We start from the raw sequence: 18,066 nt of genomic DNA, 5'->3' as shown, positions 1-18,066 counted from the left end.
TGAGATCACTGGCTTAAAAAACTAAAATATTTACCTTACTTGAAGTAATAGAGGTATGAGAACGAAGTCAGTGACGCCGACATGCAATTCAAAGTCATTTCTTCTGAAACGTGTTGAATTGTTTCAGAAATATTGTTATTTTAAATATTTTCACGTTAGAAAAATTTAAACACCATGGTAATACGAATTTAAACTTTTGGATTATCAATCATTTATGTACTTTTCGCGAGAATAATATTTCAAAGTGTACAAAACAACCAACTCCATTCTTGTTTCTTAAATGTCATTGTCATTCATCTTGTTATTTTTTACTGAGAGTTTGATTGATATTTTATCTAGCGACCAATTGCCTTACATGGTCACGAGCGATCAATTACACATATCACCTACAATAGAGATGGTGACTTACTTTTTTCATCTGCAAAAGACAGTTCACCATGTGTATGGTACTCAATCAATGGTGAACGACTTGGAACGTATAAAGGCCACGGTGGAGCTGTGTGGTGCATTGATGTCGACTGTATCCTTCTACTCTTGAAAGACTGAGCAATGACTAAAGCAATACAATTGAATCAAAAACCAATTTACATGTGACCATCATGCAGTTCTAGATTAAAAAAAGACCATGCAGCAAATACTTAAGTTTTCAAATCTGGTGGAAGTTTATTCTTTCCTTAATTGCAGCAAACAGGGACTTCAAGTAAAGTCATCACAGGCTCTGCCGATAATTCTATGAGACTGTGGGATACGGAAACTGGAACACAGCTTGGAAAGTTTGATACGAGATCCGCTGTTCGCACATGTGCATTTTCTTATTGTGGAAATAGAGTGATGTTTTCTACTGATAAACAGATGGGCCATGCTTGTGAAATATTATTCTGTGATATCAGAGATTCGGCACAGTTAGGTATCTCACTGACAAGCTTTCACTTTTTTTTGTCATTTACATTCATTGAACTAAATATATAACTGAAAGGTTACCTTTATTTAACCATGCCTGTAATTGATGAACTTAAATTACATGCATGTCAGGGAGTTGAATCCCATACTCTACTGTATTGTTGTAAGTAAATGAACTTTCTTTGGGCAGCACATGGAAAGATTGTGACCAGTTGAATTGCTGGCTTACAATTATATGAAGAGGTAACCCTTCGGTTATATTGTTACATTAAAAAAAATATTTGTTCCTCTGTGTCCAGGTGGAAATAACTCGTACTTGAGTATACCAGTGGCTGGTGCTAAAGTTACGTCTGCCATATGGGGACCTTTAGATTATTTTATTATTGCGGGACATGAGGACGGCAAAGTTTGCCAATGGGACTCCAAGGTAGTAAAACCAGTATATTTTAAATTTTTGTATGATTACAATTTTTAGTTAAAATGCTATGATTGTTTGGCAGCTTAATTCAATAACTAGAAACAATAAGATTTATCTTATGACATTACAATTGAACAACAATTTTTTTAACAAAGCACATGTTTCAGCATACTTTATAAGTTTTTTTTGCTGTAAAATACCCTGAAATCCTTTTTGAACCTTGTAAATAATATCATTTCAGAACTCGAAGCTTCTCCTTAATGTTCAAGGTCACACTAAAGCTGTTAATGACATCCAACCTTATTACGACACCACTATGTTTGTCACAGCTTCCAAGGATTCAACTGCTAAGGTGCTAAAAGTTTATCACTTGTGGTTTATTGTACTAGGGGCCGATTACATGGAGCAATTTCAGGCTGGGCTGAAATTTTGTGTGATTATATGGTCAATTTCAGCCCGGTGTTTAGACATTTGTTGTCATTTTGTTGTTATCATTGTAAGCAATAGGTACGCAATTACGCATGCGTGAATATTTCAGCTGTGGTTTCAGCCTGGGCTAAAACAATTACATGACCGGTAAGCTCAAGCCGGGCTGAAATTCCAGCAGTTTCAGCCCAGGTTAGAATTGTTCTCACATTATAACAGGCCCAGGCTGAAATTGCTCCATGTAATGGGCCCCTTAGAATGAATTACCTTATCTCATTGTGGAGTTTCTTTTCTAGTTGTTTGATTCAGATAGCATGGAACATATAAAAACCTATAAAACTGAGCGACCAGTTAACTCAGCCTCGTTATCTTCCTTAAAACATCATGTAAGTACTACGTAGAAAGCAATATTGTTATTAGTCTATGGCAACGCCTTTCACCCCATCCAATCACATTAATCCACCTGCTAATCCAATTAGACGCTCTAAGCATCTACAAGCTAAAAGCAAATGTCAATAAATGATATCCTCATTCTGATGAAGGCTCGAAGCAACAAATCGAAAGCTCAATAAAACATCATTTAAAATCCAGAGAAACTTTATCTTTTATGTATTAAATGCCTGGATTACCAATTTTCAAACTTATTAGTCTATGTATGTATTGCAAAACACTTCACTTTATAGGTTGTTCTTGGTGGTGGGCAAGAAGCCATGGATGTAACAACAACCTCAACAAGAATTGGTAAATTTGATGCAAGATTCTTTCACATGGTGTTTGAAGAGGAAATCGGCAGAGTTAAAGGACATTTTGGTCCTATAAATAGTGTGGCATTTCATCCTGATGGCAAAAGGTTTGTAATTCGCACAAACTACATTTTATAAGAAAAGTTGTTGGTTAATGTCTGTGTCATCTATTTCAGCTACAGTAGTGGTGGTGAAGATGGATACGTAAGGGTACATTACTTTGATCCATCATACTTTGAATATGAAATCGAACACTGATGGCGTTCGATTCTTATATAATGAATAAAAAAAAGTTTCAACTTGCTTTAATGAGTGTCTTGAGCTGCGTTTTGTTTTGCACCTGTTTGTTTGTCTTCTTGCACTTGAGATGAAGCCAAACCTTTATCAAATCAAGAAGAAACTAGTTGTTCAATTTTTAACATAAAAATCATAGCAATACACATTAGGTCAATTAAAGTTCAATAACAACCATCTTAACAACTTAACAACCATCTTTAAATGATGGTGAACAAACTCAATTTGGTCATATTTGCATTCCCTATAAGCGGATGGTCATTGTAAACAAGTTCATTCTCGGCTTTTACCAAGATAAATCATGCCACTGTTTACTGTATCGCTACGAAGCATTCGTTGCTGACTCTTCATTATTTGACAGTTTTACATTGAGTTCATCAAAATTTATAACTTCAAATTGTTTAAATATACTACCAACGTGGCTGGTCATTGTCCGCTGACCGGCTGTTATTTTGAGCCCTGGTTTAGGAAACAAGAGACGGTCGTACGTACCATTCTCGACTTGAACTTCATCAGACTCATCTTCAACTTTATTTGGAGGCTTAGAAGTGAAGAAAAAAACTAATGTTTATGAGAAATCGCTCAGATACGGGATCATGTATTATCAATCTTGCCAGGAATGTAGTGAATGATTTGAAGCAGTGACGTAGCCAGCCCGAAAATTTGGTCCTGCTATGTTAATTTTTCTGTGTTCACTCACTGTAAAAACAATAGATTTCTAAAGAAATGAATAATGTTAATGCTCTAAAATTTACGTAGCAGGACCAAATTTGAGGGCAGACTACGCTTGCAGGCTGGCTACGCTTGCGGGCTGGCTACGTCACTGACTTGAAGACGTACGTATCGTTATATATTTCAACATGTTCGTCGTTCAGGTTAGTGCAATCCTGAGTACTGTTGGTGTTTATGTTGACCTATTTTGTGACGTCGTTACCATAACAACTTGTCACTGAACTGAAGATAAACAGGATGTCAAAACATCAGTCAACATCAACACCAACAGTCCTCACGACAGCACTAACCTGGATGATCTACATGTACAAATCTTCGGACTGTTGCAGTTTAGCGGAGACCTTGGACGCTGACCCTAACCCTAACCTTATAATCCTAAGCAAGAACGAGCCCGCGCTCCCCATGCAAGCGCTTCGAGTGTCCGCTAAACTGCAGTCTAGCCCAAATCTTACCAGTAGTTCTTGTCCCAGTTGTTGAATAGCCAGCTCCAAGTATTGGGGCAAGGTTTTAAAGGGATGAGTGCTTGGTTGAAAAAAATGTTGGCTTTTTCTTGACAGCAACCGCAATGCTAGCAAGAAAATTTGTGGTAATTGTTTTGGCCATTTAACATCATAAGAAACTGTAGAATAACGAATTATAACGTTAAATATCGACAGCATTTTTCTTTTTTAATTTGATTAAATTTTGCTTTGAACAAAAACGAGAAATTTTTTGAAATGCCAACACCAAAATCAAAACTTGTTATTGTACTGTAAAAGATGCAGGATTAAATACTGTTGTGTTGCTGCATTGCAGTTTCATATTTTCACCAGTCAGTCTCGATGCCCTTGGGAAAGCTTTAATTCCTAATCATGTGTACTAATTTTTATTGCTTCGTCCCCAGTCTTGTGTGTTTTGCGCGCAGCCGACGAATTCAAAAAAGAGGGTAGAAAAGCGCCCGGGAACGAGATTGTGCTTAAACCTACCTCTCCAACCAAACTTTGGATCATTAACAAGCCTATAAGAACAGATTTTAGTTTGCAATCACAAAAATTGAAACTGATTAAAGGAAACAAAAGTTTTCGTTCACACGTACTTGTATTGCTCCTCTATCTGACTCTCTGGATCAGCTTGTTCAAAGGCTTCTTCGAAATACTTATTTAAATCCGGCAGAAAATTTCTGAAAACAACAACGGCACACTTTCGTAACTTCCAACGGAACATGGAATACAGGCAGAAAATGACTAGTACTAGTGCTGAGCAACTGAGTCGGAGCACAGTTGCATGGCGAGAGTCAGAGTTTTGATGTGTAAGACTATATGCTTCAGTAACTGATGTTCAGAACACCATCCTTTGTTACGGTTTGTGTTATAGATAGGTTCATATGATGGAGTATGATCAGGTAAGGATGAAATCGTTGCGTCTTTTTAAGATAGAGATTGTATGAAGAACGTACTAAGCAGAGCCGTCCCTAGAACGTCAATCGTGAGGGGGGAGGGTAGGGTTATATATTCAGTTGTACAAAGCACTATAAACGATTTACGTTTATTGATATTTGATATTATAGCCACACAAAGCTAAATAACAAACCTTTTTTCAGCTTTACACGCGGACATATTATCAGGACATAAGTTCCATAATCTAGTCAGTTCAGGGCTAGACAAAATGAAAGCAAGAGCGATGTGATTGCTAGTTGACGTCGCAATGAAATTTTCAATTTCACATAAGGACTGTTACCTTCCCAAATCAATCTTTGAGCCGGCGATCATGCTTGAAATATTGTCCCTCGCTTTACGTTTCCTAGAACTGAAACAATATGTTTTATAAGTATTTTACAAAGCAATTGAGTTTTTAAAATACCGTTGTACAAGTAAAAGCGTTTTTAAAGATGCAAATTAATGAGATGCGGGATGGATGATTGCAGAAGAATTTTTCTGGTTTTACAGCATGTTTTAATAATTTGTTACCATCTTAATTAAACAAACAGGTAGAGCTAGTTGCCTATAGGATTTTGTCTCACAAATTCCTTAAATAAAAGATAAAAGAAAAAAAATACTGGAGAGGGATGTAGTTTCAATGTGGTCAAAACTCACTTTTTCACATCATCATTTTTCGTTTTTTCTTCCCTGAAACAAAGCAATTTATCGTCAACATGCCTGCATATTAACTTTTCTGCATGTAGTCAAAAAAAATTTTACATCCAGTACTGCACGGTCTAAAATCGTTGGGCAAGCTACACTACACTTATTCTTTATTCTTATTAATTCAGTATGCACTCGCTATACAGAAACTATATGAGAATATTAAGCTGACCAAACTTAATGGGAGTGGTAATTTGCGAAACACCTAAATCATGTTTTTCTTACACTAAAGCAATCATAAAATAGTGAGTAAAATCCTTCCACTCAACCTCCTTTCAAACGAGACAAGTCTGCTCAAAAGCAGCGAGCCTTACGCTACAAGTCCCGAGCTTGTGACCGGTATAGCGGAGTTATTCTCATTCATTCAAAAGCAATTGCTCGAAAGTTGCTTTTATGAATTTCAATTTTATAATCTTCTTTAGAGTGCATAAATCTTTATAACAGTTTGCAGTTATCTTCAAGAACTTGCAGGTGGCGCGCTATCTACGTAGGATCCAAATATCTGGGGCCGGTTGCACGAAGCCTGGATAGCGTTATTCATTTGGATAGCAATTTTCTTTAAACTTTTATAAAACCTTTTAAAAAGCAAAAAGTATAAGATTCGAACTGAGCAATCACTGAAATAAAATTTTGTTTTGAAGGTTACGAAATTTCTTTGTCGTATGAAAAATATTAACACCTTTTTTATGAGTTTGAAAATTTTTGCTATCCAATGGATAACGCTATCCAGGCTTCGTGCAACAGGCCCCAGTACATCTGTCATAACCTCCCGAGAATACTGTGAATACACATATGCTGAGTTACATGACGTCTTTAAAATACTTACTTCTCCTTGATGAAACTAGGGCAACCTGTATTCTTCCATGCAATCCAGTTTTCTTCTCTATTTAAAGCACCCTAAATAAAATTTCGTAACGCTACTAGATTTCAAGATACATTGTTGGGTTTTAATTTTTTAATGACTTTTCAAGTGCCTTAAAAGGCCCGTACACCAGATCGATTTTTCGGTTCCAACTGTTCGTTGCTTGTTTAGACGGTCCAATAGCTTTGTTCACATTTATATTCCTTTAGATATTTATTGTCTTGAAAGCTGCCATTTGTGTTGTCCAGTACATTTATCGATATATTTGCGTATTTTCATACTTGTTTTCAAGTCTTTTTCAAATCTTATTTCTCGCGTTAGCTCAAATTTGGGAAGTATAAAGAGTAAAAAACTTTAGCCTAGTCGGCTGAAAATAGAGCAAGTTCTATTTCCATCCGATTTTTATGATTGACGGATCCGACTGTCGGATGCTCACTTTAAACATGTTCACGCGATCCATTTTTGGGATCGTGTAAACGGGCCTTAAAATTGATTTTTCAATACAAGGACTTTTCAAGGACATCAAGCACCTGCAAGAACCCTGTAATGTGAATTGTACCCTGCCTTTCCTCAATTTACTCTATAAATAATAGCATTGCGCGTCTACCTCTACATATTTGGCAAACTTCTCTCCTTCAGGTGGTGTTTCTCTTAACAGCTAAACAGAAAAACAAATATTACCGAAAAGAGGCATTGAACAGTTTGAGTGGCATTTTTTTTTACAAAAAACAGGCATTGAACAGTTTGAGTGGCATTTTCATTACAAAAAACAGGCATTGAACAGTTTGAGTGGCATTTTTCCGGTTTAGCTCCATCCAGTTTCGTCATTATTGCAGATCAGCTGCAAAACCACTGAATAAAGTGTCAAATAAAAGTACTGCGTGAAGATATTTTGCTTACTTCATATACTTTTGTTGTCGTATCTTTCACAAATGTACTTTGCCTCTCTTTCAGTTTCTGATTTGCACTAAAATATCGATTGAATTTACAGAACTATCTAAAATATCGATTCAATTTACAGAATCATCTAAAATATCGATTTAATTTACAGAATCATCTAAAATATCGATTCAATTTACAGAACCATCTAAAATATCGATTAAATTTACAGAACCATCTAAAATATCGATTAAATTTACAGAACCATCTAAAATATCGATTAAATTTACAGAACCATCTAAAATATCGATTCAATTTACAGAACCATCTAAATATCGATTAAATTTACAGAACCATCTAAAATGTCGATTCAATTTACAGAACCATCACATAAAACAAACCCTTTTCACAATAAATGAAAATATATACCTTTTAAATTTAACTTCGCCAGTCAAATATTGAAATATTATGAGAAGTTGAACGAGAATCTAAGAAAGAAAACAAAACTTTCAGATTTGTCCTTTAAATGGGATATCATATTTTACAACTATGTTCGGCAAACTTACTGTTCTCCTGAAGTTGGAATCATTCAATTGCAAATTGAGCAACTGTAACAATTAAAAATACAGTCTAATTACTAATTGCAAATAGAGCAACTGTAACAATTAAAAATATAGTCCAATTACTAATTGCAAATAGAGCAACTGTAACAATTAAAAATATAGTCCAATTACTAATTGCAAATAGAGCAACTATAACAATTAAAAATATAGTCCAATTACTATAATACTATCAATAAAGAATCAAACGATACTACGTACAAGTTTTGAATTCATAAAATAAGAAGAATGGCAAAAGTAGTTCAATAGTTCAAGCAATTATTGTTGATGTTGACGATGCCAATGTAGTTTCTTCAAAACTTTGCAAAATAAAAACTACGAGCAAACATATTCAATACCTTCTCGCTTGTCAGAAACTTGGCAAAATATGTTTGACTGTCTGATTTGGCACTTCGAAAAGAAAAAGTCAATTTATTAACTGCAAAACGTTCAGTTTGAGAAAAATGCTGCAATTACGTTGCATTCAAATCTTTAGTTTTGTTATGCTTGCTTTTCTTTGATACATGTTCCAGTTTATGACTATTAAATGCAGAGAGCACAGCAGACGCATTCTAGACGTAAAGAAGTGATGATAAGGTTTAGCATTTATTAAACATAGAAGCACAGACGAATGACAATACATGGTGAATAAAAGCACAGAGGAATGACAGTACATGGTGAATAAAAGCACAGACGAATGACAATACATGGTGAATAAAAGCACAGACGAATGACAATACATGGTGAATAAAAGCACAGACGAATGACAATACATGGTGAATAAAAGCACAGATGAATGACAATACATGGTGAATAAAAGCACAGATGAATGACAATACATGGTGAATAAAAGCACAGATGAATGACAATACATGGTGAATAACAACATGAGCGCCACACTCAGAAATCCAATTAACCCTTTCTTACATCCACAAACTTTTTCCACTGCAGATCATTGTAACATTGAGTTGGAGATCGAAAAAAGTCTTGCAAAGACCAGAACTTTGTGTAGAGAACATAGTCTACAACCTCCCTAAATTGAAATACAAATGGTCGTTATTTCTTGAAGAGATGTTGCCTTTGCGTTAGGGTAGATGTGTTGGGACAAAAAGAGATGTTGCCTTTGCGTTAGGGTAGATGTGTTGGAACAAAAGAGATGTTGCCTTGCGTTAGGGTAGATGTGTTGGGACAAAAAGAGATGTTGTCTTTGCGTTGGGGTAGATGTGTTGGAACAAAAGAGATGTTGCCTTTGCGTTAGGGTAGATGTGTTGAAACAAAAAGAGATGCTGCCTTTGCGTTAGGGTAGATGTGTTGGAACAAAAGAGATGTTGCCTTTGCGTTAGGGTAGATGTGTTGGAACAAAAGAGATTTTGCCTTTGCGTTAGGGTAGATGTGTTGGAACAAAAGAGATGTTGCCTTTGCGTTAGGATAGATGTGTTGGAACAAAAAGAGTTGCCTTTGCGTTAGGGTAGATGTGTTGGAACAAAAGAGATGTTGCCTTTGCGTTAGGGTAGATGTGTTGGAACAAAAGAGATGTTGCCTTTGCGTTAGGGTAGATGTGTTGGAACAAAAGAGATGTTGCCTTTGCGTTAGGGTAGATGTGTTGGAACAAAAGAGATTTTGCCTTTGCGTTAGGATAGATGTGTTGGAACAAAAGAGATGTTGCCTTTGCGTTAGGGTAGATGTGTTGGAACAAAAGAGATGTTGCCTTTGCGTTAGGGTAGATGTGTTGGAACAAAAGAGATTTTGCCTTTGCGTTAGGGTAGATGTGTTGGAACAAAAGAGATGTTGCCTTTGCGTTAGGATAGATGTGTTGGAACAAAAGAGATTTTGCCTTTGCGTTAGGATAGATGTGTTGGAACAAAAGAGATTTTGCCTTTGCGTTAGGATAGATGTGTTGGAACAAAAGAGATTTTGCCTTTGCGTTAGGATAGATGTGTTGGAACAAAAGAGATTTTGCCTTTGCGTTAGGATAGATGTGTTGGAACAAAAGAGATTTTGCCTTTGCGTTAGGTAGATGTGTTGGAACAAAAAGAGATTTTGCCTTTGCGTTAGGATAGATGTGTTGGAACAAAAAGAGATTTTGCCTTTGCGTTAGGGTAGATGTGTTGGAACAAAAGAGATTTTGCCTTTGCGTTAGGGTAGATGTGTTGGAACAAAAAGAGATTTTGCCTTTGCGTTAGGGTAGATGTGTTGGAACAAAAGAGATTTTGCCTTTGCGTTAGGGTAGATGTGTTGGAACAAAAGAGATGTTGCCTTTGCGTTAGGGTAGATGTGTTGGAACAAAAGAGATTTTGCCTTTGCGTTAGGGTAGATGTGTTGGAACAAAAGAGATGTTGCCTTTGCGTTAGGGTAGATGTGTTGGAACAAAAGAGATGTTGCCTTTGCGTTAGGATAGATGTGTTGGAACAAAAGAGATTTTGCCTTTGCGTTAGGGTAGATGTGTTGGAACAAAAAGAGATGTTGCCTTTGCGTTAGGATAGATGTGTTGGAACAAAAGAGATGTTGCCTTTGCGTTAGGGTAGATGTGTTGGAACAAAAAGAGATGTTGCCTTTGCGTTAGGTAGATGTGTTGGAACAAAAAGAGATGTTGCCTTTGCGTTAGGGTAGATGTGTTGGAACAAAAAGAGATGTTGCCTTGCGTTAGGGTAGATGTGTTGGAACAAAAGAGATGTTGCCTTTGCGTTAGGGTAGATGTGTTGGAACAAAAGAGATGTTGCCTTTGCGTTAGGGTAGATGTGTTGGAACAAGAGAAAAGAGATGTGTTGGAAGAAAAGAGGCCTTTGCGTGTTAGGGTTAGAACAAAAGAGATGTTGCCTTTGCGTTAGGGTAGATGTGTTGGAACAAAAGAGATGTTACCTTTGCGTTAGGGTAGATGTGTTGGAACAAAAGAGATTTTGCCTTTGCGTTAGGATAGATGTGTTGGAACAAAAAGAGATGTTGCCTTTGCGTTAGGGTAGATGTGTTGGAACAAAAGAGATGTTGCCTTTGCGTTAGGGTAGATGTGTTGGAACAAAAGAGATGTTGCCTTTGCGTTAGGGTAGATGTGTTGGAACAAAAGAGATTTTGCCTTTGCGTTAGGATAGATGTGTTGGAACAAAAGAGAGGATAGTTGCCTTTGCGAGATGGTAGATGGTTGGAACAAAGAAAGATGTTGAACTTTGCGTTAGGGTAGATGTTGGAACAAAAGAGATGTTGCCTTTGCGTTAGGGTAGATGTGTTGGAACAAAAGAGATGTTGCCTTTGCGTTAGGGTAGATGTGTTGGGACAAAAAGAGATGTTGTCTTTGCGTTAGGGTAGATGTGTTGGAACAAAAGAGATGTTGCCTTTGCGTTAGGGTAGATGTGTTGGACAAAAGAGATGTTGTCTTTGCGTTAGGTAGATGTGTTGGAACAAAAGAGATGTTGCCTTTGCGTTAGGGTAGATGTGTTGGAACAAAAGAGATGTCTTTGCGTTAGGGTAGATGTGTTGGAACAAAAGAGATGTTGCCTTTGCGTTAGGGTAGATGTGTTGGGACAAAAGAGAGATGTTGGTTGGAAAGAGATAGGAAGTGTTGGAACAAAAGAGATGTTGCCTTTGCGTTAGGGTAGATGTGTTGACAAAAGAGATGTTGCCTTTGCGTTAGGATAGATGTGTTGGAACAAAAGAGATTTTGCCTTTGCGTTAGGATAGATGTGTTGGAACAAAAGAGATTTTGCCTTTGCGTTAGGATAGATGTGTTAGAACAAAAGAGATTTTGCCTTTGCGTTAGGGTAGATGTGTTAGAACAAAAGAGATTTTGCCTTTGCGTTAGGGTAGATGTGTTAGAACAAAAAGAGATTTTGCCTTTGCGTTAGGGTTGATGTGTTGGAACAAAAAGAGATGTTACCTTTGCGTTAGGATAGATGTGTTGGAACAAAAGAGATTTTGCCTTTGCGTTAGGGTAGATGTGTTGGAACAAAAAGAGATGTTGCCTTTGCGTTAGGATAGATGTGTTGGAACAAAAAGAGATTTTGCCTTTGCGTTAGGATAGATGTGTTGGAACAAAAAGAGATTTGCCTTTGCGTTAGGGTAGATGTGTTGGAACAAAAGAGATTTTGCCTTTGCGTTAGGGTAGATGTGTTGGGACAAAAGAGATGTTGCCTTTGCGTTAGGGTAGATGTGTTGGAACAAAAAGAGATGTTGCCTTTGCGTTGGGATAGATGTGTTGGGACAAAAAGAGATGTTGCCTTTGCGTTAGGATAGATGTGTTAGAACAAAAAGAGATTTTGCCTTTGCGTTAGGGTAGATGTGTTGGGACAAAAAGAGATGTTGCCTTTGCGTTAGGGTAGATGTGTTGGAACAAAAAGAGATGTTGCCTTTGCGTTGGGTAGATGTGTTGGAACAAAAAGAGATGTTGCCTTTGCGTTAGGGTAGATGTGTTGGGACAAAAGAGATGTTGCCTTTGCGTTAGGGTAGATGTGTTGGGACAAAAGAGATGTTGTCTTTGCGTTAGGGTAGATGTGTTGGGACAAAAGAGATGTTGCCTTTGCGTTAGGATAGATGTGTTGGAACAAAAGAGATTTTGCCTTTGCGTTAGGATAGATGTGTTAGAACAAAAAGAGATTTTGCCTTTGCGTTAGGATAGATGTGTTAGAACAAAAAGAGATGTTGCCTTGCGTTAGGATAGATGTGTTAGAACAAAAGAGATTTGCCTTCGCGTTAGGGTAGATGTGTTGGAAAAAAAAGATGTTGCCTTTGCGTTAGGGTAGATGTGTTGGAACAAAAAGAGATGTTGCCTTTGCGTTGGGGTAGATGTGTTGGAACAAAAAGAGATGTTGTCTTTGCGTTAGGGTAGATGTGTTGGAACAAAAAGAGATTTTGCCTTTGCGTTAGGATAGATGTGTTAGAACAAAAGAGATTTTGCCTTTGCGTTAGGATAGATGTGTTGGAACAAAAAGAGATGTTGCCTTTGCGTTAGGGTAGATGTGTTAGAACAAAAAGATGTTGCCTTTGCGTTAGGATAGATGTTGGAACAAAAGAGATTTTGCCTTTGCGTTAGGATAGATGTGTTGGAACAAAAGAGATTTGCCTTTGCGTTAGGATAGATGTGTTGGAACAAAAGAGATTTTGCCTTTGCGTTAGGGTAGATGTTAGAACAAAAGAGATGTTGCCTTTGCGTTAGGGTAGATGTGTTAGAACAAAAGATTTTGCCTTTGCGTTAGGGTAGATGTGTTGGAACAAAAGAGATGTTGCCTTTGCGTTAGGATAGATGTGTTAGAACAAAAGAGATTTTGCCTTTGCGTTAGGATAGATGTGTTAGAACAAAAGAGATTTTGCCTTTGCGTTAGGTAGATGTGTTAGAACAAAAAGAGATTTTGCCTTTGCGTTAGGATAGATGTGTTGGAACAAAAGAGATTTTGCCTTTGCGTTAGGGTAGATGTGTAGAACAAAAGAGATGTTGCCTTTGCGTTAGGATAGATGTGTTGGAACAAAAGAGATTTTGCCTTGCGTTAGGGTAGATGTGTTGGGACAAAAGAGATTTTGCCTTTGCGTTAGGGTAGATGTGTTAGAACAAAAGAGATGTTGCCTTTGCGTTAGGATAGATGTGTTGGAACAAAAGAGATTTTGCCTGCGTTAGGATAGATGTGTTGGAACAAAAAGAGATGTTGCCTTTGCGTTAGGGTAGATGTGTTAGAACAAAAAGAGATTTTGCCTTTGCGTTAGGGTAGATGTGTTAGAACAAAAAGAGATTTTGCCTTTGCGTTAGGATAGATGTGTTGGAACAAAAGAGATGTTGCCTTTGCGTTAGGGTAGATGTGTTAGAACAAAAGAGATTTTGCCTTTGCGTTAGGGTAGATGTGTTAGAACAAAAAGAGATTTTGCCTTTGCGTTAGGATAGATGTGTTGGAACAAAAGAGATGTTGCCTTTGCGTTAGGGTAGATGTGTTAGAACAAAAGAGATTTTGCCTTGCGTTAGGGTAGATGTGTTAGAACAAAAGAGATTTTGCCTTGCGTTAGGATAGATGTGTTGGAACAAAAAGAGATGCTGCCTTTGCGTTAGGGTAGATGTGTTGGGACAAAAAGAGATGTTGCCTTTGCGTTAGGGTAGATGTGTTAGAACAAAAAGAGATTTTGCCTTTGCGTTAGGGTAGATGTGTTAGAACAAAAAGAGATTTTGCCTTTGCGTTAGGATAGATGTGTTGGAACAAAAGAGATGCTGCCTTTGCGTTAGGGTAGATGTGTTGGGACAAAAGAGATGTTGTCTTTGCGTTAGGATAGATGTGTTAGAACAAAGAGATTTTGCCTTTGCGTTAGGATAGATGTGTTGGAACAAAAGAGATTTTGCCTTTGCGTTAGGATAGATGTGTTAGAACAAAAGAGATGTTGCCTTTGCGTTAGGGTAGATGTGTTGGAACAAAAGAGATTTTGCCTTTGCGTTAGGATAGATGTGTTGGAACAAAAAGAGATGTTGCCTTTGCGTTAGGGTAGATGTGTTGGAACAAAAGAGATGTTGCCTTTGCGTTAGGGTAGATGTGTTGGAACAAAAGAGATGTTGCCTTTGCGTTAGGGTAGATGTGTTGGAACAAAAGAGATGTTGCCTTTGCGTTAGGGTAGATGTGTTAGAACAAAAGAGATTTTGCCTTTGCGTTAGGGTAGATGTGTTAGAACAAAAGAGATTTTGCCTTTGCGTTAGGATAGATGTGTTGGAACAAAAAGAGATTTTGCCTTTGCGTTAGGATAGATGTGTTGGAACAAAAAGAGATGCTGCCTTTGCGTTAGGGTAGATGTGTTGGGACAAAAAGAGATGTTGTCTTTGCGTTAGGGTAGATGTGTTAGAACAAAAGAGATTTTGCCTTTGCGTTAGGGTAGATGTGTTGGAACAAAAAGAGATGTTGCTTTGCGTTAGGGTAGATGTGTTGGAACAAAAGAGATGCTGCCTTTGCGTTAGGTAGATGTGTTGGGACAAAAGAGATGTTGTCTTTGCGTTAGGGTAGATGTGTTAGAACAAAAAGAGATGTTGTCTTTGCGTTAGGGTAGATGTGTTGGGACAAAAAGAGATGTTGTCTTTGCGTTAGGGTAGATGTGTTGGGACAAAAGAGATGTTGTCTTTGCGTTAGGGTAGATGTGTTGGAACAAAAAGAGATGTTGCCTTTGCGTTAGGGTAGATGTTGGAAAGAGATGTTGCCTTTGCGTTAGATAGATGTGTTGGGAAGATGTTGCCTTGCGTTAGGGTAGATGTGTTGGAACAAAAAGAGATGTTGTCTTTGCGTTAGGGTAGATGTGTTGGAACAAAAGAGATGTTGCCTTTGCGTTAGGGTAGATGTGTTGGGACAAAAAGAGATGTTGCCTTGCGTTAGGGTAGATGTGTTGGGACAAAAAGAGATGTTGCCTTTGCGTTAGGGTAGATGTGTTGGGACAAACCACAGTTACAAATTGAAAACTTACGTATCAACAATTTCCTTCGAAGATGTTGGATTTTCCTAATAATAGTATCACACACGGGTTCACTTTAAATGTAAAGTACGTAAATGGTTGATCACACAGAGAGCTTCGTGTCTACCTTTTTTGAGTTTCCTTTGTAGTCAAATTTTGTGATATTTTCCAAATTGAACTGACTCATTAAATTCAAACCTGTGGAAATAATTGACGTGCAGAATTAATGAGTGGGAAATTATACAAATGGCTGGGGTGAGAGAATGAATCAGTTCTAATTAGAGTAATCATTATATCTAGAATAAATTAGACTTATTACAACAAATAATTAGAATGAATTGGTTGTTAAAGTAATTAGAATGAATAACAGTAATGACTGAATTAGAGTTATAATTGTAATTAGAATGAATAAGACTTATAACTACAATTAGAATGAATTAGAGTTGTTATTATCATTAGAACAAATAATAGTCATGAATGAATTAGAGCTATAATTATAATTAGAATGAATGAGACTTATAATTGTAATTAGAATGAATTAGAGTTGTCATTACAGGTAGAATGAATTACAGTTATTATTACCTGATTTCTCTGACAGAGGAAACAGTCTCGTCAGGATCAATTGAATACGACCGCAGAAAACAGTATTTTGTGATGTAGACAGTCGTCGCAGCAAGTCATTACAAGTTCTGAGCAAAAGATTTTTTCCCGCAGTAAAAAAAGGTTCCTAAATATTGTAAAGCATGAGATGATATCAGAAGAAGTTTCAGGTGTAAGAATGAGAGTTTATTCAAAACTCACTGATGTCCAGGTAAGCACATGTTTCTCAACAATTTTGAATAGGTCTTCACAAGCATCCACCGTTACACAATCAAACATGTCAGATATCATGGTAATTGGCAAGCCAACTGTTGTAACACCTATAAAAGTTACACATGTAAATAAGTAACACATGTAAATAAGTAACACATGTAAATAAGTAACACATGTAAATAAGTTACACATGTAAATAAGTAACACATGTAAATAAGTAACACATGTAAATAAGTAACACATGTAAATAAGTAACACATGTAAATAAGGACACATGTAAATAAGTAACACATGTAAATAAGTAACATAGGTAAATAAGTAACACATGTAAATAAGTAACACATGTAAATAAGTTACACATGTAAATAAGTAACACATGTAAATAAGTAACACATGTAAATAAGTAACACATGTAAATAAGTAACACAAGCTTTCCTTTTATAAATTGCATAGTGGCCACCTTGTTTTTACAAAATTGCATAAAAACGGTTTATCAATTACAATAGTCTTTCAACCTTTTTTTGAGCTGTTGATTGCACAATGAACCAAGCCATCACAGGCAGAAGGTGTTTTATCAACAGTCTGAAAAATATGAAATTTAGTTCATGCTTCAATTATTTCACCAAGGTGAACATCATATTAACCATGAGAACATACCAGTTTTTCAACAAGAATTTCACGAAATGCTTGGTCAGCAAAAGAGCGCTTTTCAGAATCGCTGCAAATTGAATAAACATGCTTGAAATGTGGCATTTATTGCACCACGGCAACAGGTTGGCAAGATGGAAGGCCATTGTTGGAATATTTACAGGGGGTGGTGGATATTTACTGGAGGGCGTGGATATTAACTGGGAGGTTGATATTTACTGGGGGAGTGGATATTCAAGTCAGCAAGATGTCTTATTTTACAAACATGTCAAGGTTGTTAAATACTACAAAGTATTTACTGAAACTCATAATTACAACACCAAAAGAAACATTTTGAATAGTATGTTTTTTTGTATGAAATCTTTCAAGTTGTAGTCATACTTTCCAACTGGAAACAAAATGCCAAAAAATGAAGTTTAAAATCAATTTTAATTAGATAGATGAGAATGTTAGTGTAAATCTCAAATGTGCTAATTATAAATCTCAGTCACTCTGGCAGTCTGGCACTGTCAGACACAACCTATTCTCGTCTGTAAAAGACATATCATAACAAGACTGGTCCACACTCCCCTTACACAAGCTTATAATAAATCTATAAAAATACACAAACCTTCCATTAGCAGATGAAAATTGCTTTGATATTGCTGAAATATCGTTTTCATCCTTTATACTTTTTATTGCTTCCTAAGAACGAAATGATCGTGATGAACACACTACAACCTCATCTTGCTTTATCACATATTACTTACATAAGATATATTCAGGGTTCAAGCTAAATCAGTCGTCAGCATGCTGTCTCAGTCTTAGACTCTCAGTTAGGGTACTAAATCTTTTTGCAGAACCCGAGTAAAGCAAAATTTGATGTAGAGCAAGGGTTCTTTTAAAATTATATTCAAATAAAATATCAAAAAGCATACCTTAAAAGCAGAGCAAACTTTTTCTGAATCAACGACTATATTACTATTGGCAGCCATCTTGGAAATAATATTATTGATATAGTTACTATAGAATTAAAACAGGTACATGTGATTACATGCCTTCGGCTTCCTTACGATGGTTTTACTGCCTTTGCGCTTCAACGAAACAATATCAATGGTTCAAATTGCACTTCTCAAACTTTCCAACGCCAGAAGTAAATTCGTTCATGTTTTATGTCGCAGCCCTTTGTGATTGAAGTTATGCATTGGGGACCGTAACCATGATCTTACAAGACTTTTCACGATCTTTTAAAGATCCC

At 36.7% G+C, this 18,066-nt stretch overlaps 2 protein-coding genes and 1 long non-coding RNA gene across 3 annotated transcripts; 2 read left to right on the top strand and 1 right to left on the bottom strand.

The window, feature by feature from the left end:
- Positions 1-59: 59 nt before the first annotated feature.
- On the top strand, positions 60-2,796 carry LOC124450320 (eukaryotic translation initiation factor 3 subunit I-like). Its single transcript, XM_047000965.1, has 8 exons — positions 60-177; positions 340-520; positions 692-907; positions 1,200-1,327; positions 1,560-1,670; positions 2,041-2,130; positions 2,428-2,594; positions 2,664-2,796. The coding sequence occupies exons 1-8, from the start codon at positions 175-177 to the stop codon at positions 2,743-2,745; spliced, it is 978 nt and encodes a 325-aa protein (XP_046856921.1). The 5' UTR covers positions 60-174; the 3' UTR covers positions 2,746-2,796.
- Positions 2,580-17,808, bottom strand: LOC124450317 (THO complex subunit 1-like). Its single transcript, XM_047000959.1, has 24 exons — positions 17,747-17,808; positions 17,440-17,513; positions 16,839-16,899; positions 16,697-16,763; positions 16,170-16,288; positions 15,951-16,095; positions 15,496-15,566; positions 15,381-15,415; positions 8,901-9,006; positions 8,451-8,545; positions 8,333-8,384; positions 7,941-7,982; positions 7,804-7,862; positions 7,396-7,462; positions 7,103-7,153; positions 6,460-6,530; positions 5,586-5,618; positions 5,230-5,298; positions 5,083-5,148; positions 4,589-4,672; positions 4,479-4,510; positions 3,966-4,081; positions 3,274-3,322; positions 2,580-2,866 (listed from the first exon to the last, which is right to left on the bottom strand). Exons 1-24 carry the CDS (start codon positions 17,801-17,803, stop codon positions 2,793-2,795), a joined length of 1,695 nt encoding a protein of 564 aa, XP_046856915.1. The 5' UTR covers positions 17,804-17,808; the 3' UTR covers positions 2,580-2,792.
- Positions 10,495-15,355, top strand: LOC124450322. The gene is made up of 2 exons (XR_006949936.1): positions 10,495-10,536; positions 15,166-15,355. It is a non-coding gene; the product is annotated as an uncharacterized LOC124450322 (long non-coding RNA).
- Positions 17,809-18,066: the final 258 nt, after the last annotated feature.

This window comes from Xenia sp. Carnegie-2017, unplaced genomic scaffold (genome assembly GCF_021976095.1).
Source record: "Xenia sp. Carnegie-2017 unplaced genomic scaffold, XeniaSp_v1 HiC_scaffold_24, whole genome shotgun sequence".
In the NCBI taxonomy this organism is placed as follows: Eukaryota; Metazoa; Cnidaria; class Anthozoa; order Malacalcyonacea; family Xeniidae; genus Xenia; species Xenia sp. Carnegie-2017.
This window is presented reverse-complemented; position numbering and strand designations above follow the sequence as displayed.

What these genes read in the sequence shown, in the direction of transcription:
- LOC124450320 (XM_047000965.1), top strand. An exon ending in CAGAGATTCGGCACAGTTAG is followed by an intron (nt 908 to 1,199) that starts GTATCTCACTGA and finishes CTCTGTGTCCAG; the next exon opens with GTGGAAATAACTCGTACTTG. An exon ending in TTTGCCAATGGGACTCCAAG is followed by an intron (nt 1,328 to 1,559) that starts GTAGTAAAACCA and finishes ATATCATTTCAG; the next exon opens with AACTCGAAGCTTCTCCTTAA.
- LOC124450317 (XM_047000959.1), bottom strand. Translation starts at nt 17,803, where the DNA reads ATGGCTGCCAATAGTAATATAGTCGTTGATTCAGAAAAAGTTTGCTCT. An exon ending in AGTTTGCCAAATATGTAGAG is followed by an intron (nt 6,531 to 7,102) that starts GTAGACGCGCAA and finishes AATTTTATTTAG; the next exon opens with GGTGCTTTAAATAGAGAAGA. An exon ending in AACTGGGACAAGAACTACTG is followed by an intron (nt 3,323 to 3,965) that starts GTAAGATTTGGG and finishes TTCACTTCTAAG; the next exon opens with CCTCCAAATAAAGTTGAAGA.